The sequence below is a fragment of the Panthera tigris genome, chromosome C1 (assembly GCF_018350195.1).
Source record: "Panthera tigris isolate Pti1 chromosome C1, P.tigris_Pti1_mat1.1, whole genome shotgun sequence".
NCBI classification, from domain to species: Eukaryota; Metazoa; Chordata; class Mammalia; order Carnivora; family Felidae; genus Panthera; species Panthera tigris.
The window spans coordinates 77106600-77128244 of record NC_056667.1 but is presented as its reverse complement, the minus strand read 5'-3'; the positions used below and the strand labels follow the sequence as shown (position 1 = coordinate 77128244).

Genomic DNA, 21645 nt, shown 5'->3' with positions numbered 1-21645 from the left:
CAGTGATCACAATTCATCATAAGAAATATAATAATGAAAAAGTTTGAAATATTACAAGAATTACCAAAATGTGACACAGAGATACAGAGAGAGAAAATCCTGCTGGAAAAGTGCCATTGACAGACTTGCTCAACCCAGACTGCCACAGACCTTCAATTTATAAAAAACAGTATCTGTAATGGGACGCCTGGGTGGCTCATGAGATTAAGCATCCGACTTTGACTTCGTGAGATTGAGCGCCACATTAGGCTCCACACTGACAGTGCAGAGCCTGTTTGAGATTCTCTCTCTCCCTCTCTCTCTCTGCCCTTCCCTCTGCTTGTGTTCTCTTTCTCTCTCTCAAAACAATAAGTAAATAAACTTAAAAATAAACAGTATATGTGAAGCACAATAAAACAAAGTGCAATATAATGAAATATCCCTGTAGAGATCCCTTATGTCCTGTGGGTGACAGTGAAGGTACTGATGTACCTGAAACTCAGGTTCCTGTAAACTCTGATATTCCGTGATTCCTAATGCGAAAGGACGTTGAGATAGGCTAAAAAGTTTGTTTTGTTTTGTTTTGTTTTTTAGGACACAGGCCATAGCTGGAGAGGTGGTAATAATAGTAATTATAGTTGTATGATAATAAAAAGGAGTTAATCCTCTAAACTGTCTTATGGGGGCAGATACTATTATTATCCTCATTGTAGAGATGAAGAATCCAAGATATGGAGTGGTTAAGTAACTGCCCCAGGTTACAAAGCTGAAGTGTGGCAGGGCTGAGATACAAACCTGAGACACTGGCTTCATGGTCAATAGAGAATTAGGATTTTGGTTGTTTGAGGAATTCATCACCCAACATGTCATTATGAGCACCTGTCACATGCCAGGCACTGTGTCATGCTCTGGTATAGTTGGAGGATAAGCAAAAGAAACATACATGATCCTTGCCCTCATTGGGTTTCCAACTAAGTAGAAGACATAGAAACATACACCCAAATAAATGAATGGCTCACAAATGCCCAAATGGATTTATAACCAAAAGTAGATACTGGCTATAAAGGGAAAGTGTAATAGTTGTAACTAGTTTATGGAGTCTCTTAGTTTAATCAGACTTAAAAATGTGGCTCTGGGCCAGGGCTACTTAGCTGGGCACAACCCTCTTGTTCCTGGTCTACACGTGGTGATCTTATCAGTGGCACTGCTTGATTGGCCCATACCTGCTGCAAACTCTGGAAACGCCAGCTCCATAGATTCTCCTGAACCTTTTAGCTTCACTGTGAAAGGAGCAACAAACAGCACACTAGTTGTTCATAGATTTCTCTCCAGACCGTTAGCTCTGTTTTCCTCATAACAGAGACACCTGAGCAGTGAGCTACCTGGCTAGGAGAGGAAGGAATATGGTTTATTATTATAATTGAGTTTGACATACATACATCGACGATTGATAATTTGGCATTCACATTAAACATTTCCTTCATGCCTTTAACAGCCAGTTGTTGAGGGGCATCTGAGTGGCTCATTCAGTTGAGCGTCTGACTCTTGATTTCAGTTCAGGTCATGATCTCATGTGGGATTGAGCTCTGTGTTGCACTCTGTGCTGTGGAACCTGCTTGGCATTCTCTCTCTCCCTCTCTCTCTGTCCTTCTTCCACTCATGTGTGTTCTCTCTCTCTCAAAATAAACATTAAAAAAAAATTGTTGAGTGCCCTGATTATATATAAAATCCTTAAATTAAATGTAGTTCATGGCCCAGTTTGTACACATGGCTGTAATTAGTAATATTTGGCATGGCCAGAACAAAAGTTGGTAGATTTTTCTTTTTAATCTCTTGTCTCCTGTCTATAATCAGGACCAGTGGTTACAGGCTTTAATTCAGCTCACCAGCAGTTATGGTTTTCTCCTTCCATCGTTCCTGACTATATCCCCACTTACAGCTTCTTGTCTTGCCACTTACCCAGACTCTGCACCCCAGCCCTACCTGAGGGCTCACCAGTCCCAGAGAATGCTCACTGTAGCATGTTATGCCTTTGTGTTTCTGTGCACATCCTTACCTCTGTTTCTCCCACCTTTTCTTTTTCATCAGACACCAGTTTGCTAGAGGTTAAAGAAGAGAAAATCCATTAAGTAACTATCTTAGGCTCAAACTGAGGTCTGGTTGATGAATGGGTTTGGCAATGTGATCCCTCAGGGTTAATGAGAGGCAGCTTCCCAGCCTTCCAAGTCCCACTTTGCCAGAAAATACTGCATTAGTAGGAATTAAATTATAATTTTTATTGGTTGTGTGCCTAAATTGCATTTAATATTTTGAATCCAGATCAAATAAGTATTTTTTTCTTTTAGTAAAGAAGTAGACTTTCTTTTAATAATTTTGTGTGTCTCAGACTCACACAGGAGAAAATAGATTGCATTTTCTTCCATCCTTCAAATCTTCATATTCGTTCTTGGTCTCAGTGCTGAGCCATTTAGGCAATAACATCCCATAAATTCTACTTTCCCCATAAATGAATACCAAAGGGGAGTTAGTGTCCTCTTTATTCCTGGCTTCCTTTAGATCGTGTCAGAACAGGAATAGATGTACCATCTTACAGATCAAAAGTAAACAACAAGAAAGTCAGCCAAGGTGATGCCAGATTACTCTCTGGATTTTAGAAATTCCCTGGAGGTAGAAAAATGGACTGTTCTCACCTTTGGGAGTTATACTTCCAGAATTTGCTCAGAGAACAGGAATTTTTACTCCAATACTGCACAGCTTTATTTTAAATCTTTCCACTGCAATTCTTAGAAGTAATTTTGGGGGAGAAGTGGCTAGGGAGTAGTATAAGAACATCTTATCTTAGATATTTTATTAATCATTCTAAAAGCTCAGAAAGAAAACATTTTTTCAATGGAGAAAATATTTTCATTCATTTACTTCTTCTTCTCCCCTCAAGGGACTTTATGTCTCTAATAGTACTTGAAATTTGTAAAGCATTGGCATGTATCGTGTCTCATGATATATGAGCCTCTCATAAAGTAAGAGAAAGAGAGATTATGGGAAACTTCCAAGACAGGGTCCCATAACTGGTAAGCAGCAGATCTGGATTTAAAATGTCAGCTCTCACATTTCCTGGTCCAGTTGGCTCTAATATGGGGACCCTTCTCTTGCTATGCCTAGTGGTGACTTCTGGAACATACTTCATCAGCTACCTGTTCTCTTCAGATTATAAAAAACATGAAACAATCCCACTGCCTCCCAGAACTGCATGAATCCCCTCTGATATTTGTTGGTTGTATAGTGGTATCTTGCTCAAATGGAAAAGTGTGTGCCCTTTATAACCAGGCACTTCCCAACACTTTGAGAATTTAAATTCTTTTTTTTTAATGTTTTATTTATTTTCGAGAGAGAGAGAGAGAGAGAGAGAGAGAGAGAGAGACAGAGTGCAAGCAGGGGAGGGGCAGAGAGAGAGGGAGACAGAATCAGAAGCAGGCTCCAGGCCCTGAGCTGTCAGCACAGAGCCTGATGCAGGGCTTGAAGCCACGGGAGAACTGTGAGATCATGACTTGAGCTGAGGTCGGTCACTTAACCCACTGACACCCAGGTGCCCCCAGAATTTAAATTCTTAAAGGTACCCTGCCCTTTGTTTCTTTTTGGACTTGTAAAAACAAACTTGAACATGGGAAATTCTTCAACATGGTTGCACCATGATTTGAACACAACAGTATACAAATAAGCATTGGCTTTTGACCCAGTTGGCAGTTGACTTCTTGGAAGAGGGCTAGTTGGTCCAGTGGAAGGTCTGGATTTACATACTCACTTGGGGGATGAAATAAACTATGATAAGACATGCCTAAGGAGTTGTACTATAGAAAAATCTGGCTGTTTTTTCCTGAGAAACACAGATTACGGGTTTTAGGCCACTAGAAACTCTTCTGCTTGTCTTTTTTCTACTAAGGATAAATTTTAGCCTTAAGTCAAGTTTTATTGTTGAAAAGCCTAGGGGGGACTTTGGTAGAAGGGCCCCCCTTTGGATCTTAATGGTGGTACATTCCACAGCTCCATCCCCAAAGGGTTGTAGCTCAATGAGTTGTAATTTGAGATGGTATAAACACCAGCCTATGCTGTGTACACAGCAGGCACTCTTGAGCTCAGGCCTTCCAGGTGTTTTTTCCTGGAGCTTTGTTTTGCATCCTATCCTAGAATATGTCACATTCCCTTGCATGAAGCTCACTTAGAGCCCGGCTGTGCTATTGCTGAGAAGTCATCTTGGGTGCCCTTTCCTACAGATTTTCGCATCCCATTGGGGGTTGATGGAATTTTCAGCTCAGGGGCAGAATAGATCCTCCAGTGCCCAGGCGCACAGTCTATGGGAGTTTGTCCCTCTTCACAGCTGACAGCATTGCAGAATTCCCTGTGGGACAATAACAGAAACCCTTATTAGCCAATGGTGTTGTTGGAATAAAATCTCCCCACTGCAATGTCTTGGTCCCAGGCTATAATGTTACCCCTCCATTCCCTCTGCATCTTTACCACTTTTTATTGCAGCTGAACACACGCTCCTCATTAGTACCCTGGGTGATATGGGGAATCAGTGTGCTGGAAATTATGTGCAATAGGTACCAGATGTTTGTGTCAACTTGGTATGCGTTGGTATTTAAAATGCTTAAGGATCACATTTATTAAATGTGAAAATTACTTATTGCACCTCCCCCCAAACAATAACTCCCCCACCCCCAATATTTTACTCTCTGTTGCATGAGGTGTGATAATAATTTCTTTGGGGACAGATTAAATTTAAAGTGTGTGCAGCAAATGCATCTGTTCCCAGATGCTTCGTCTGCATTCTGTCAAGCCTTACGGCTGGCCTGCAGCCAGCGTGGATGTGGGGGTTCTGTAACAGAGATTGGAATGCTGTGTTGTAGCTAAAGGACATAATGAAAGGGTGAGTCCATTTGCATTTTTTTCTTTAAGTGGAACTGGGAATTTAGACATTGATGTTATAGCCAGATCTTAGGAACATTTCCCATGTGTGCAGATAAGCAAACATGAGTGAAAAAGAGGAAGATGACATTTGGTAAAATGAGAAATAAGTTTGTGCTTTCTCATTGAGTTTATGAAATCTTTTAAATCAACTAAAAGTTTGCAAGTGCGAACTAAGCAGTCTGTTTTATCAAACATGAGTTAATGTGTAGGTTTGGCCAATAAGTCTGCTTGTTCATCAAGCACTGAGGTGAAGGACAGGAAAATGCAGGGTAGAAGCCAGCGGTGACTATCCGTGGGAAAAGCTTAGACCTGGAGGCTGAGAGACCGGGTTCGAATCCCACCCTGCCCTCTACTGGTGGTGTGTGACCTTTGGCAAGTTACTTAGCCTCTAGGGGTCCCCGTTTCCACCACTCTAAAATGGGAGTTTTAACAGTACCTTTACAGTGCTGCAATGAGGATTAGAAACAATATGTGCATAGTGTGTGGCCCAGAGAAGGTGCATGATAGCCGTATACATGAGGAATTAAACCCTGGCTTATCACAGGAGGTGGAGGCCTAGGGTGTCACCATATGCTCCACAGTGTTGCCCCAGGTGGCCCAGCTGCTGAACACAGGGCTCTGCTTTGTGAAGGAGGCCACTTGGTCTGGGCCACCTGGTGAGCTTCTCTCCACAGGGTTTACTTGAATCTGTGCTGTCTTCAGGTCAGTGAATGTTTTTAGTCAAGAGAAGTAGCATCTTGTGAGTGAATTGGGGCCATGGGTCTGTCCTGGTGGCTGAGGAGGGTGTATTGAGAAGGAAAAACACAGTCTGACTTCAGGGTAGGAAGGAGGACAAGTCAAACAAAACACAACACCCAGCAGGATTTGGGGGAGATCAGATTGCTTGTGTAGCCAGCAGAGAAGGATAAACTCAGCTCACGCTATCAGACCAAGGGAAAGTTAGACTTCTTTGAGAATTACCCGCGAAGAATCCTGGAGGGGGCAGGTACTAGATGCCTGGAATAAAAAGAAATATCTAGATGGGGAGGCAACAGTGGGAAATGTCTCTGGAGGCGGACCTGTATGTACATTACTGTTAAGAAGCAGTCCGTCGAAGTATGCACCCAGCTTTGTGGCTTGCAACATGTGATAGTGGCAATTATATCTGTTCTGTACACATCAGAGAGTTTCTGTGAGGCCTCTGATAAAGAATCTGTACGATGTTCTTTTTTTTTTTTAGTAAAATGCCTTCTGACTATAAACATTGGTGCAAGGTGAACAGGAATGTGCATTTATGATATTGTTGCCTTTAGCTAGCATTTCTTTCTGTATCACTTATGCCCTGCTTGACCCTTACGGTGGTAAAGTAGCTTTTGCTGTGCTGATTGGCATCATCACGGAGCACGCCACTCATTTGCCTCATGACTTGGGGGAAGAGATAGCTCAGGGAAGGAAGGGCTGTGGGTTTCCAGTGGTGGCCACAAGAGAAACTCCCAGCCTTCCGATGCTGTCAGTGAGAGCCTGTGTGAGCAGTTCCTCAGCTCACAGGTCACCACAGAAGTGAGCAGATGAGTCAGATAGGGTTTCAGAACATGTTTTCCTAGTTTCCAAGCCTTTGTGGCTATGAGGTGCTGCACTTGGGCCCCTTGGTGGCCACCTTGCTAGCTTAGGCTTGTGTAGTAGAGCCTGGGGGTAGGTCACACTCTTCCTAGGTGGAAGCTTCCTTCTGGATGTGGCTCTGGCCTTGTGTGAGCAGATGCAGTAGAAGCTGCTTTGAGGCCAGTTGGGAGAGACGGGAGACCAGTTCCTAGAGGCTTGCTCTGGTTTCAGGAGAGGGGCAGGAAGGCCTGCACCTGACCAGAGGTGGCAGGAGGCTGGAGGCTTGCTGATGGCAGAGGGGAGCATTGTGCCACCTGGAGAACACAAAAACAAGTTTGTGTTTCCTGCCTGCTGTGACATTTGAGGGTGGGGAAGTCCCAGCCGGGACTTGATTCTTAGCAACCAAAAATGCCACCTCCTTTGTATCATGATTGATTCCACCACCCCTCCCCCCACTCCCTTATTATAAGATGGAAGTTTTATCTACTAGGTAAAGAGTGAAAGGAAGAATCCTAGGATAGAGTCTCCTATTTGTATGAAATCCTTTTTTTAAAATGTTTATTTATTTTTGAGACACACACACACACACACACACACACACACACATACACACACACAGAGTATGAGCAGGGGAGGGGCAGAGAGAGAGGGAGACAATCCAAAGCAGGCTCCAGGCTCTGAGCTGTCAGCACAGAGCCTGGTGTGGGGCTCGAACTCACAAACCGCGAGATCATGACCTGAGCCGAAGTCGGGCGCTTAACCGACTGAGCCACCCAGACGCCTCTGTATGACATCCTTTGAGCATCTTGTGGTTCTTTCCCTTTCCTCTCCCACCGCCTTCCCTCATTAATATTTGAGTATGTACTGTATGCCAGACGTTATGCTGGGATAAAGGATACAGCAATAATCAGAATAATAGGGCTCCGTTCTTCTGTGATGTTTGCAGTCTTTGGGTATATGTAGACATTAAACAAATCATTGGACAAATGATTATATAAGTATAACGACATGAAGTGCAGTGAAGAGAAATGAAGAGTACCATGTGAGTATTTAAAAATGTATTCTCTAATGTAAGAGAAGTAAGAGAAGCTGTCTTGAAAGATCAGAAGAATGAGTAAGAATTTGCCACCCCATGGCAGGGCAGAGGAACAAGAATGGTGGGAAAGTCTTCCTGGAGGATACCTTGTATATGAAGTCTCTGGTGGGAAGAAGGTTAGCATTTTTGATGAAATAAAATAAAGGTAGATTAAGCTGCAAGTGTCAGAAAACTCAAAATGATATTGGCTTGAAAAAAATTACATGTGTTCCATATAAAAAGAAGTAGTCCAAAGCTCATCCAGTAGCTCCATCTTCATCAAGGACCTAGGCAACTTCTGTCTTATTGCTTTGCCCCACTCAGCATGTTGTTTCCATTTTATGGCCCAAGATGGTTGCTCTGGCCCTACTCATCACATCTGTCTTCCTGCCCCCAGGAAGGAGGAAAGGGCTGAAGAACACAACTTGCCTTCGAAAGAAATCTCTTGGAAATTTCATGTGTCACCTTTGGTTATATCTTCTTAGCCAGAATTTTGTCACATGGCCATACCTAGCTGCAAACATTAGCTAGGACTTCCAGTACAATATTGAAAAGGAGTGGTGATAAGGGACATCCTTGCCTTATTCCTGATGTTAATGAGAAAGCTTCTAGTTTCTCTCCATTAAATATGATGTTAGCTGTGGGTTTTTGGTGTTTTTTTTTTTTTTCACATGCTCTTTATCCACTTGAGGAAGTTCCTGTCTATTAGTTTGCTCCGAGTTTTTATCATGAGTGACTGTTAGATTTTGTCAAATGCTTTTTCTACATCTGTTGATAGGATAATATGATTTTTCTTCTTCAGCCAGTTGGTAAGTTGGATTACATCAATTGATTTTCAGACATTATGGATCTGGGTTGAATCCCACTTGGTTGTGGCATGCATTTCTTTTTTAGATTGTTGGATTTAGTTTGCTTATATTTTGTTGAGGATATTTGCATCTGTGTTCATGAGAGATATTGGTCTTTTTTTTAAATTTTTTAAATGTTTATTTTTGAGAGACAGAGATACAGGACATGAGCGGGGGAGGGGCAGAGGGAGACAGACACAGAATCTGAAGCGGTCTCCACGCTCCGAGCTGTCAGCACAGAGCCTGACGTGGGGCTTGAACTCACAAGCCATGAGATCATGACCTGAGCCAAAGTTGGATGCCTAACCAACTGAGCCACCCAGGCACCCCTAGTCTTTTTCTTGTCTTGAGATATCTTTGCCTGGTTTTGGTATTAGGGTAACACCTCACAGAATGACTTAGGAAGCATTCCCTCTGCTTCTACTGAAAGAGATTATAGAGAATTGGTGTAATTTCTTCATTAAACGTTTGGTAGAATTTTCCAGTGAACCCATCTAGATCCAATATGTTTTTATGAAAAATTTCACCATACAGAGATGTGAGCCCCAGAGGTAGGTGTGAGTGTCACTCCTTGGGTGACCTTACAACAGTTACTTAAGTGCATTAAACGTATTCTCTTTTTCTTTAAAATAGGGATACTACCACTTTATTATGATGGTGTTCAAGGTTATACAAACCCAGAACTGCCCAGCCTATAGTGAGCACTTAACAAATAGGAGCAATTTATTATTATTTTTTTTTTACTACCCCAGACTGACATTGTGTGTTGAATTATTGAAGCCACCATTTCTTATATACTTTTGGAAGATAAGGGTACATAATTCCTAATTTCTTTTCTTTCTTGCTTTTTGGCTTTACAGATAGCTTAATCATACTTGTAGCTTTTTTTTTTTTAACTTCGAGGAAAAAAATTCATTAAGAGATCTCAAAAACCAACTACCACTCTGGTATATTTGATGGTCAGAGATGCTCTATATGGAGTGTGTTTAATCATTGACCCCAGTGGGTCTTTGAAGTGCATCTATCCAATCAGTTGATCATAGTGTGCCCTGTGCGTTGCTTTTTTCTTTGACCTTGGGCTGACTCCTATAACACATGGCTGGAACTATAGCCCGTTAAGTGGGATCTTCCCTGCCCTGACTCTGGCAAGATAAAAACCATAGATTCTAAGGTGAGGATTGCTTGTCCTTAGCAATCTTTAGGAAAGACTTTATCCTCGGATTTGTTGCCAGTGAGTTTTTTCTCTAGCCCTAGTGTGGTGATTTAAGGGAGATCCTGACAGGTGATGGTGGCATTGTAAGGAGGAGGGCAAGTCAAGCAGATTGCAGATGTGTTTTGGGTGGAACCACAGGCCATTTGGAGCTTTGCACATACATACAAAAGTGGTGCTGAAGAGCTTTTTTTTTTTTTTTTTTTTTTTTTTTTTTTAAGTTTTTCTCTATAATCTCTACACCCATCATGGGGCTCAACCTCATGACCCCAATATCAAGAGTCGGATGCTCTACTGACTGAGCCAGCTGGGTGCTCTGTTTTCAGTTTTTATTTAAATTCCAGTTAGTTAACGTGCAGTGTAATATTAGTTTCACGTATACAATATAGTGATTCAACACTTCCGTACAACACCTGGTGATGATCACAATAAGTGCATTCATTAATCCCCATCACCTATTTAACCCATCCCTCTACCCTGAAAAGCATTTTTATATGTGCTCAATTTATGATAATGGAAAAGTCATGGCAGGAGGCTGTGAAACCAGTTCCGCAGAGTTGAGTAGGAAGTAGTAGGAGACTCTGGAGCTTTGGGGTGTGAGATATACCAGACACCCCTCTGCAGTTGGTGAGGACAGGAGGGGAAACAGTAGGGGGAGCACCTGCTCATACTGTTTGCCCTACATGGGGACTTCAGGGATTCCTATGTCCAGTACCTGATGCCTTTGCCACTGTGACATCTTCCTTCACCACCGCTGTTTCTCGGAAAGCAGCTGGGCACAGTACAGCAGTACAGAGAACAGCAGTGATTATTTGAGAAGGTACATACTTCATTTCAGACCAGATAACTATTATCAACCTAGACAATTTCCATGAGTTCTGAAATAGACTTGGCACACTAGGCAGGGTGTCTGCTTATAGTATAGCAGTGGGGGTGCAGGATTGCCTGGTTCTGAACGACATTTGCATTTTAATTTTGCACTGGGTCTGTAATCCTGGAGAGTACTTTTGCTATGTAATAAGTCAGGAAGAACTCGTTGGGAGTGAGTTTAGGTCTCTTATCAGGTTCCACTTGGAAGGCTGCGGTTTAGTGGATGCTATATGATCAAGTCTCAGTCTCCCCACGTATCCAATGGAGACAACACCAAGCTTGCAGAGATATATTATGGGTCCCTCTTTCTTAGATGTCTCTTTCTGTCAACCCAGCCAGTGTGCAATGAGGCCCAAGTAGTACCTCACATCACTCTTGCCCATGTTACCTCCTTACAGCCGAATCCAAGTCTCTAGAATGGTGCCTCAATCAACAGTCAGGGAGGAGGCAGTTGTTGTTGTTGTTGTTGTTGTTGTTGTTGTTGTTGTTGTTTGTAAGCCCAGTGATTCCCTTCACAAATATTTTTTGAGCATCTTCTACATGCCAGATGCTGTGATCGGTGCTGGGGACACAAAGATGAGTAACCCACAGTCCAGGAGGTCATACTGTACTAGCAGGGACAGATGTGTATACACTGGTGGTTACAGTGTAGACAATGAAACCGCAGAGATGAGCAAAGAAATTATGAGAGGATGGAGGAAGAGTACCTCCCTCAGCTTGGAGTGTTTGTTGTGGGGACAGAGTTCGAGTGGAAGAGGAATTTGGGTAAAAGAAAAAAACTTGAATAAAGGCATGGAGTTAAGAAACATCATGGTATCTTTGGAGAACTTTCAGCCAATTGGGGTTGCTGGAGTAGGGAGGGGTGAGGCTGGAGAGAGAGGAAGGGACTGATCAAGAAAGGCCTTGTGTGCCTGGTGGAGGAGCTTGGGCTTTCTTCATAGGCCAGAAGTCCTTAAGGGACCGGACATGCCCACAGAGATGGGAGGGGCAGGCATTCATATTGGGAATAACCATCCCATTGAGCACCCTGGGTAACGTGGGTGGTGCTTGCATGGAAGGTGGCTTGGAGAGCTGGAGACCAGAGTCACCTTTTAGGAAGATCTGCAGTTGTCTAGAGACAGAGGTGATAAGAATCACAGAAGGTAGAGCTGGGCAGGGATGGATGTTAGGATTTAAGTTTTGATGATTAGAGGAAGGGAGAATCAGGAGGCGGGAGCCAAGTTTTTCCAGGATTCTAATTTTCCTATTTGAAGCTCTACTCATATGCTTTTCCCTCTCTTGGGAGGATTCTTCTGACCTCTGGCCCAAATTTTGCCATACAATGCTGGCCCCAATTAGCCCTGCTCATTATATCTTGCTTTGTATTGTTCTTAAGTTTGTTTTGCTCTAAGAAGGGGGAAGTGCTTAAAAAGTTGAGACTGTATCTTATACTTTTTTGGTGCAATTTTAGGTGTTTAATGTTATTTATGCATACTGTTATTGGGCTTTAGGCAATTTATTCCATTTACTTCTGGTTTTCTTCTACGAGAGGAAGGAATTGAACACAGATGTCAAACGGGAGGTTTCCTCCATCCAGAGGAATACATTCGTGACTTGTGTATCTAAAAGGGAATTTAAATAATCAAATACACATCAAAATCATCTGAAAGGAATTCAAGAGATGGGGGTTTTAGAATAGATTAAGCTTTTTTGCCATTCAGTTCTGGAAAGAACTTACCTGGAAAGGTTCCTAAAGGTTGGCAGTGGCTTGATCATCCAGACTAATTAATTTAACTGTAGCACAGTTAATTGCTGTTTCTGAGGGGTTTGTGTTTATGATTCTTTCTGCAGATCCAGAGCCCGGGACCCAGTGTGAAGTGTCGCCTGTCAACGCCTCCCATCCTGTCCAGGCGTTAATGGAGAGCTTCACGGTCTTGTCGGGGTGTGCCAGCAGAGGCACGACGGGGCTGCCACAGGAGGTGCACGTCCTGAACCTCCGCGCTGCTGACCCAGGGCCTGACCAGCCTCAGAGAGAGGTAGGCGTAGGCACCAGCTTTCTACTCACTGCCCCTCTGAGTTTGTAAAGACACTTCTCTGTTTTTCCATTCCAGGTTTAGCAAGGATGCTCGTGTGTGAATATAAGTGGGGAGGAGGGGACACAGTGTACGCAGATTGCTCTCTAGACTGGGCAAGTCTAGGACATCATTCTGGAGAGATTTTTCAGCCTTGTAACTTTCCTGGCTACCCCTATTGGAAAGAATGTTCTTAAGAATTTCGTCTTTTAAACATGGCTGTCAAAAAATAAAATAAGGTGCCTTTTTTCTGTAATTGTAAGATGTCTTTCTCATCTCCTCCTGTGTCCCTGTGTTTCTTATTTCTTTCCTTTGTCTCATGAACCTGCTGCCCCTGCAGGATGAGTCGGTGGAAATTGGAGAACTCTCTGAAATAAAGATGGTGGTACTTTGTACCTGAATGAAGAGTGCTGGAGGATAGCTCCTTACGCTATCTAGGCAGCTTCTTGAAGATAGTGCTGGCCTAGGTGATGGTGACGAGCCAAGCTCGTAGTGACTCAGTATTTCATCCGTCCTCAGTGCTATTTGAAGCACTCATACACTTAGCCCACGAAGTCCTATTATTATCCTCCTTTTACAGGTGACAGGTGCAGAAGTAACTAACTCACACAAGGTCATCACTTTAAAAGAAAAATGGCCTCCTCTTTTCCTGTGGCTCAGAAATGACCTAGTTTGTGGGTAATGGTCGTCACACTGGAATATAACACACAGTTGCCATTCTTTCTTTTTTTAAGCTTCTGTGTGTCAGAAATGTTATCAATCAGGTATTATCCCTCCATGGAGAGAGAAATCGTAGTAAATCCTGATCACAGCGAAGTGTAGGGAAACTAATGCAGAATGGAATTTGTCTTTGCGTTTTCTCCTGGTCAAGGAAATTCATTTCCAGAATTATTTGTTTATGTGCCTCAACCACTCTGCCTTTTGTGGGGAGTAGGAATAGGAGAGGTGAGGTGTCCAGAAGGAAGAGCAAACTGATCTTCATCTCATGAAAGTGTGCAGAGTTGGCTCATTTCAAAGACAAATCATCTAACCTTTTCAGCTACCCTGGAAATTATTGTTAATACACTTGGTTGCTTGCCATTGTTGCTGCAACACATATTTCAGGTCAGATTTCTTTATCCTAGCAATGTGTCTTTAATTCTTAACTTGTGGGGGAGATTGTGGTGGGAGGGAAAGGAGGAGGAGGAAATGCAGTTCCTGTGAAGCGTTGCTGACTCCAGCAATTCCTTAGCAGCAATAATTACTCATTTTATATGTGCTCTCTCAGAGGAACTAAGAAAGAAAAGAAAGTTTGAGCTATTACAGAAGCAGCAACAGCAGAAATTCTGGATGTTAAATTGTGCAGTACTGTTGTTGACTCTGAAAATAGATTCCAATAAGACGATTGAAGTAAAAGAAAAACACCTCCAGGAATGATAGCAGATTTCTCCACACTTGCATTTACTACGTTAGATTAAAATGTTCATGGCAGTAAATTACTAAATCAGCTCTTTCCCCCGGCTTGTTATTGGTGCAGGATCAACTCTAAGATCTATTATAAATCCACCCTTCTCTGACATACATATTCTGAGGGTACATAAAACTAGCTGGCATCCAGGGACGTAGTGTGTTCAGTGAGGGAGTAAAGAAATGGGGCCTATAGGGGATAGTCTCAAAAATTTGTTTAAAAACCTAAACATTACTCTCCTTTCTTCAGTATTCATATAGTACATGTATATGTATGACTTGGGGTTAGTGATTTGAAGATATTTTTGAGATGAGGCAACTGAAGGAAATTGCATCCTTTCTTTCTTTCTTTGGGGACTTTTTAGGAATTAGATGGTTGCAATTCATTCCTTTTTGAAAACAAGATTTTGGGATATGTGATCTTTGGAAATTCTATCTGGCACTGAGTTGCTCTCAGACGTTGGAGTATTTTATGTACAGATGTGAGTGTAGAGCACAACATCAGAGTGGTTGGGCCACGAGAGAACGAAAGAATGATGGCAAAATGGGGGTGGAGAGATAGAAAATATTAAATCTCTCATCTTCTCCATGTATGACTGTGCAGCCACGCAGTTTTTAAAATCATTCGAACTACATGTCCCAGCAATTCCACTTCTCTGAGTATTTACCCAAAAGACATGATAATGTATGCCCACACAAAAACTTGTCCACAAATGTTGATGGCAGTGTCATTCGTATGAAAGAGTGGAAACAACCTGCATGTCCATCTACTGGTGAATGGATAAATAAAATGTGGTCTATCCACCCGATGAAGTGTTACTCATAAAAAGGAATGAAGTGCTGCTGTGTGCTGCCGTGTGGATGAACCTTGAAGACATGATGCTAAGTGAAAGAAGACAAGACAGACACATATTCCGTGAATCCATTTATATGAAATGTCCATAATAGATTTATAGAAACGGAAAGTAAATTAGTGGTTGCTGTGAGCTGAAGGGCAAAAGAGAGAAATGGGGGTTGATGGCTAATGAGTACCGGGTTTCTTTTGGAGGGACAGAAATGTTCCAAAATTCAGTGGTGGTGATGGTTCCCCGACTGCATATGAATATACTAAACACCACTGATAAATGTGAATATACTAAAAATGGTTGGGTTTCATGGGTGAATTGTGTGGTATGTGAATCTTAGGACATTCAACCTGCTAATGTTGTAATTAGCCTGTAAATTGTACCTTAACTGTATTCACTTTTTTTAAACCAAGATTGCTTACTACCCCAACCTGAGGTCACCTAATTCTCTTCTCACTGGATAACTTGGTTTTTATAGATATCATGTGGTCTGTGCTAAAAATCACGGCTGATCCGTTTTTGGAGTAAGAGAGGAAGGACCAGAGGTAGCCTTTGTGCACGTCTCTACTGAACAGTGAAGGCAAATACTCGTCAAAGTGAAATGATGCCCTTATGTATAAATTAGCAAAAAGAGTGCCATGCTAGCTCCAAGGTATAACTGACCTTGACTCTGATGACCAAGGTAGTTGTTTTTCACCATTTCCCCCTTAAGTTACTAAATCAGCTCTTTCCCGTAGCTTGTTATTGGTGCAGGATCAATACTAAGATCTATTATAAATCCACCCTTCTCTGACATTTTGCTAAATTCCTACCTCCTAGGCATCTTAAGGTTCTTCAGCTGAAGAGAGGCTGCTGCTATTCCTGTGTGAAGGAGGTGACAGAGCCCTACACCTGGAAGTAATAACTGCAGCAGGTTGACAAGATTTGGGGAAATAGTTACGCTTAAGTCAGAGAAACAGTTTTAGAGGCCAGCAGAGAATTTGTGTCAGAAACTCGCTTGTGACAATAATGTATACAAAGCCTTCTGTAGCAAAGCACTGCTTTGCCACTGGCCTCCCTGCTGGGTTCTCCTCAGGACAGTGCAGAGACCTATAATTGTATTTTTCATCTGAGACCACACCTCTCATTTGTAATCATTGGTTTTGGAAACAACAGGCCTGGAAGTGAACAGGAAACTTGAAAAAGACTCTCTGGCGACAGAGAAGGGCAGAAGACAGTAAACAGCCCAGAGAGATCAGTTTTGTCTTTAGGAATAAGCAGACACCGGTGTCATCATTTTCATCCTGTGAAAACCAGCTCTCGCTCTTTGACTTCTAAAACGTCCCCGTCCCCCTGTCAGAGTTTGGGCCCTTGGGGTGTTTCCTGATTCCTGAGAAGGGTTATAGCACCACCAGAGGCTTGCTTACAGTAACGTACTTTCATTAGTTGCTGGAATGGCAACAATTTTGTTTCCTATCTAATTTTTATTGTGACTTGCTTTTATGTGGCCATGTGTCTTTTCTATTTCCGACTTACCTAATTGCCTGTTTACTATGAAAAGCTGCTGAGACCAAGCCCCTAGTTAGCATTACCTACATATATAAAAGACATGGTGTTTAAATTTATATATTTGTCTTGACATTAAAGCAGTAACTCTTAATGTCTATTCCAATAACTGGTTGTATGGAGGAAAGATCTGGAAGGCTCATTGTCATGGGAAAGGGACCGGGTTTAATAACTTTATCCCTCAGAAAGTTCAGAACCGTTCATACTTTCATGTATTTGCTTATTCTCTGCCTCATTCCAAAGAAAGGATTTGGGATAGGCTTACAGTAGACATCTCAACAGTGTAAGCAGAAATGCAGGATGAGGACAAAGCAAAAAGAAAAGCATAGTTGTTGGCTCTATGGGTTAGTGTGTTTGGTATGGTTGAGTATGAAATTTGGATCCACACGTCTTGGCAGGCGGGGCCAAATGGGATGTGTGGTTAATCACACGTGTGGCTCCAAATCACTTTTACTCTGTACCTTCTCAAGGACTGTGGCATAAAGTTGTTCCTTCCCTGCTTTAAAAAAAAAAAAAAAATTAATGTTTATTTAGTTTTGAGAGAGAGAGAGAGACGGAGTGTGAGCAGGGGAGGGGCAGAGAGAGGGGGAGACACAGAATCCCTATCAGGCTCCAGGCTCTAAGGTGTCAGCACAGAGCCCGACAGGGGGCTGGAACTCAAGAACCGTGAGATCATGACATGAGCCTAAGTCAGATGCTTAACCGACTGAGCCACTCAGGTGCCCCCCCTGCTTCCTTTTGAGGGCAGGAAAGACCACAGTTGGGAGAAAGAGAAGCAAGTAAGCACATCTCTCTGAAATGCTAACTGTTCTGCTTGCTTCTTAACAGTTCCCATGCCCACTGAGTTACAGTAACAGCGACGACCATGGCGATGGTGGTGGTGAAGTGCCTGCTGGGGGCTGGCCACCTCCCTGGCACTTGTATTTTTTCTGCCTGTCCTCATTGTCACCAGAGAAAGGAGCAAGGCTTAAGGAGGCATTGGACGCTGGGTCGGTTGGACTCTTCTAGCAGAGAGAGAGGTGCAGAGAGAGAGGGAGACAACAGAATCTGAAGCCGGCTCCAGGCTCCGAGCTGTAGGCACAGAGCCCGACATGGGGCTCGAACCCATGAACTGTGGGATCATGACCTGAGCCGAAGTTGGACACTTAACTGACTGAGCCAGCCAGGTGCCCCATCTTCCCCCTCAGTTATTAAAATACAGACAGAGCAGCCCAGGGGTGAGTGGAATGGGCTGTGTCTTACCTTTATTCATCACCACCCAAAGAATGGATACAAAATTACAAGACTGGCTTTTTGGAGACTACCTATGTTGGAGCAAAAATATCAGATGAACACGAAAACAGTAGCATACTAGCTACATTCCTTCTCTGCCTGTGACATTTTCTCCTCTGCAGTTATTCATGAGTGATTTGCCAGTGCTGGTCTTGTGTATGTGCAGAAAAAATCCAAATAAACTCAAGGCTGTTAATGTTTCAGAGATCTTACATGTAGTATATGCTTAGCAAGTGTCAGAGTAAACCGCTCACACACAGACATTGTATATTGGTGAAATTTAGTTACTAAACAAATACCTTCCATGTATAAATGCTGCCTGGTGTTTGTTTAAATGGAGATTGTTTTGGAAATCACTCCAGCATTTTAGGTGAGATTACCTCTGAACTGACCATTTTGTGCAGATCTACAGCAGATATATCAGAAAGTTAAACTGACAACAAGGGTCACATTTCTCTATTCATTTGAGTGCTGCTGTGGAACTTACTAATTTAAAAGACAACTGAATCTGACTCCCATGCAGGATTGGAGGCTCTAAATAAACAGGCCAGTCACATCATTTGAAGGGAGCTGCCCCTTCACCTGAAGATACTCAATACAGTTTTTTTAAGTTTTTACTTCTTTATTTTTGAGAGAGAGAGGGAGAAAGAACAGGCGGTGGAGGGGCAAAGAGAGGTAGGACAGAGGATCCCAAGCAGGCTCCAGGCTCCAGGCTCCATGCTGACAGCAGGGAGCTTGATGCAGGGCTCTAACCCACGAACCGAACTGCGACATGACCTGAGCCAAAGTCAGATGCTTAGCTGACTGAGCCACCCTGGTGCCTGAGGTACTCAATACACCCTGCTGGGCACTATGAAGGTGCTAGGCTAGGAGCAGGGTTGGGGACAGCAAGGCAACTAGACCTGGCTGCTGGCTCAGCAGAGGACAATGCAGGCCAGTTTAGAACGGGCCACACTAGTGAAGGATGGTTTCTAACATGTTGGGGCAAGATGTTGAATCAGAAATTATAGCCAACTCTGAAATAAGAACTCTTCAGAAACCCCATTTTGGAAGTGTAGAAAAAAGTAAAAGCAGAAATCAGAGCGATAATAGTAAACATCAGGGGTTAGCAAACAAATCGGGACACAAACTAAGCGAAAAAGTTACAACATTCCTACCAAGATGCTGGCTGGCCACATTGCTTAAACCCTGTCATTTATCATAGTAATGTCCAGATGCTGTAAAATTGCCCTCCGAAAGCACTCCTTCTTGCCCCACCAGAGGGACTGAGCCTGGTTGGTCTCTGCCATTTTAGCATGAGGTAATGCCGGGTTAAGTTCTTTGCTGCTTGAGAGGTGACAGATTAAAAAAACCTTTCATGATTCCTCTTCCCCAGTCTGGAGAAGAGACTGCCTGGACCCCCTCTAAAATTTTTGCAGCAGCATTTTCCAACCAGTGTGGTGTTTGTCTTTATGGAGGTTGGGATTACAGCCCTGATCCATACCGTTGTTGCCATGGTAATTCCTCTTGACTTTTAAAAAATTCTAATTTCCTAAAAATGTTGTCAGAAAATGTTTTTACAGGAGCCCCCTCTGCATTTGAAAATGGGATTTTTTTGCTTTTAGGACTTTTTGGAGAGTATTTTAACAAGCAGTAGACCAAAGTACGAGGCAAGTCTACAAATCTGAGACCCAGATGTGCTGATTGGGCAAATGCCCAGCTTGTGTGTGCAGTGTCCAAATCTCTAACTTGTACTTTCTTGTTTTCATTGCTTATCTGCTATCTTGACATTTTGTTTGAGAGTAAAAAGAAATTTACTGCTAATATCTCTGATTTAACTACTCAAATTCTGCAGAAATGTTTCTTAAATCCCTTTCAATCGTTCCCCCAGTGTGTTTTCTGAGTGTTTCTGTGAAAATGAGCACAGAAATTATTTAATTATTTTACTTTATTTATTTCATTTTTACTTTTAATTGCTTTAATTATTTTACTTTTCTTTCTTCCACATTGAAGATGCCAGGTGTGAATGTGGCGCTGCTGATCATCTCTCCACGCTATTGTGTTTCTCTTATCCTTGTCTCTCCCACTTCTTGAATGAGTGAACATCTGTGTGTCCTGCTTTTGCCTTCTTTCCTCTGCAGCCTGACTTCTGTTCTCCTGAGCTGATCTCTGATGATGCCCTTCAGACCGACTCATGGGATGCTGGGATTGGAGGGGTGCCCTGGAGACAGTCTAGACTTAACTACCGTACAGAGGAGACCGGGGCCAGGGAGTAAAGTGACGACTTGTTCACTGTCAGACAAGAAGTTGGTGCCAGTGCCGGACTGGAACGCAGATGCCCTGATTTCTGTGGCAGAGCACTTTCTACCCCAGCACCTTTCCCCACTGTTACTCCTCCTCGACTCCTTTTTCTGCACCCCCTTTTCTGACATCTCTCTCTGGGCTCCAGGATGTTACCTTAGCCTGGTTCTCCTCCTTCCCTACCATCTGTTTTTCTGTTTCTTTCCCAACTCTTTGTTCCTTCTCAGGGGTTCTCGACTGGAGTATGGTCTTTGGCCTTTTTTTTTTTTTTTTTTTTTTTTTTTTTTTTACACCCTGTCTGTTGTCCCTGGGTCACTCATCTATTCTCTGGATTCTCTGGATTCGCACCTCCATGCGAAAGACTCCCAACACTCCCTCCAGGCTTCTCCAGTGGAGCTCCAGTCAGGTCTCTAAAGAACCCTGCCTCCCTGGTCTTACCTCAAGCTCCCAGTCACTTCCCAGGCGTGTGCCTCTTGGTGAGTTACTTCATTCTCTAAGCCCCATTTGCTCATCTGTAAAATGCAGATGATAGTAGAAATTCCTTAGAGAGTTTACTGAGGCTTAGAGATGGCTGTATGGCACTTAGGGCTGCCGTGTGTGCCTGGCATACAGTCAACAATCAAATGCTAGCTCTTTTTATCATCTCTGAAATGGAATGTGAGCCGGACTTCTTCCCCCAGTGCGGTTTATCAGTCCAACTTCCCTGTCCCATCAGTGTCACTGCTGCCATCTGGCCATAGGTCCTTTGAACCATCTTGGATTTACCCATTCCTTTCAGACCCTGTATCGGTCAGCCACCAGGTTTTATTGACATTTTCTCTGAAGTATCTCTTGAATTTCTGTGTTCTTCTCCACTTACCCTGCAGCTTTTTTTTTTTTTTTTTTTTTAATTTGAGAGAGACAGAGAGAGAAAGAAAATCTTAAGCAGGCTCCATGCTCGGCATGGAACCCAGTTCAGGGCTTGATTCCAGGACCCTGGGATCATGACCTGGGCTGAAATCAAGAGTCGGAAGCTCAACTCACTGAGCCCACCCAGGCACCCCTTACCCTGCAGCTTTTTAAACCAGTTTCCTGGGACTGATTGTTTCAGTCTAGCTTGTGAACCATTTCTTAAAACCAGTTTTCTCTACATAACATCTCATAATTCATTCGTTTACAGATGCATTCAGTGAGAACCTACTGCCTGCTCGGTAGACATTCTGCTACATCCTTTTTTAAAAATGTTTCATTTATTTTTGAGAGAGAGGGAGACAGAGGATCTGAGGTGGGCTTTATGCTGACAGCAGCAAGCCTATGTGGGGCTCGAACTTACAAACCATGAGACCATGACCTGAAGTCAGACACTCAACTGACTGAGCCACCCAGGGGCCCCAATTCTGTTACATTCTTACTCATGTTTATGTCTTCAGAATTTACTGAGGACTGAGAGCAAATAAATTTTAATGCAATGTGACAAATAATATGACCATTATTTGTTCTAAAATTAACAAAATTTTTCAGAAGCCCAACAGAGGCAGTGGTAATTCTATCTGCAGGTGTGGGAACGATTCCCAGAAGAGAGCATTTAATAAAGGGTTTGAAAGTCAAGTAGAAGTTTCTGGGCAGAAGGGAAGAGAGGCCTCAGTATACACAGAGGAGAAAGTAGAAACCACATGTAGAGGAAAAATTCCTCCATGTACAT

At 42.9% G+C, this 21645-nt stretch overlaps 1 protein-coding gene across 3 annotated transcripts in view; it reads left to right on the top strand.

Moving 5' to 3' along the window:
* Positions 1–21645, top strand: part of TGFBR3 (transforming growth factor beta receptor 3) — a 208849-nt gene that overhangs the window by 75482 nt on the left and 111722 nt on the right. For all 3 annotated transcript variants that reach the window (XM_042997860.1, XM_042997859.1, XM_007073421.2), the window contains one exon: positions 12356–12540. In XM_042997860.1, coding sequence (XP_042853794.1) covers positions 12356–12540 — 185 coding nt within the window. The remainder of the gene's footprint in view (positions 1–12355; positions 12541–21645) is intronic.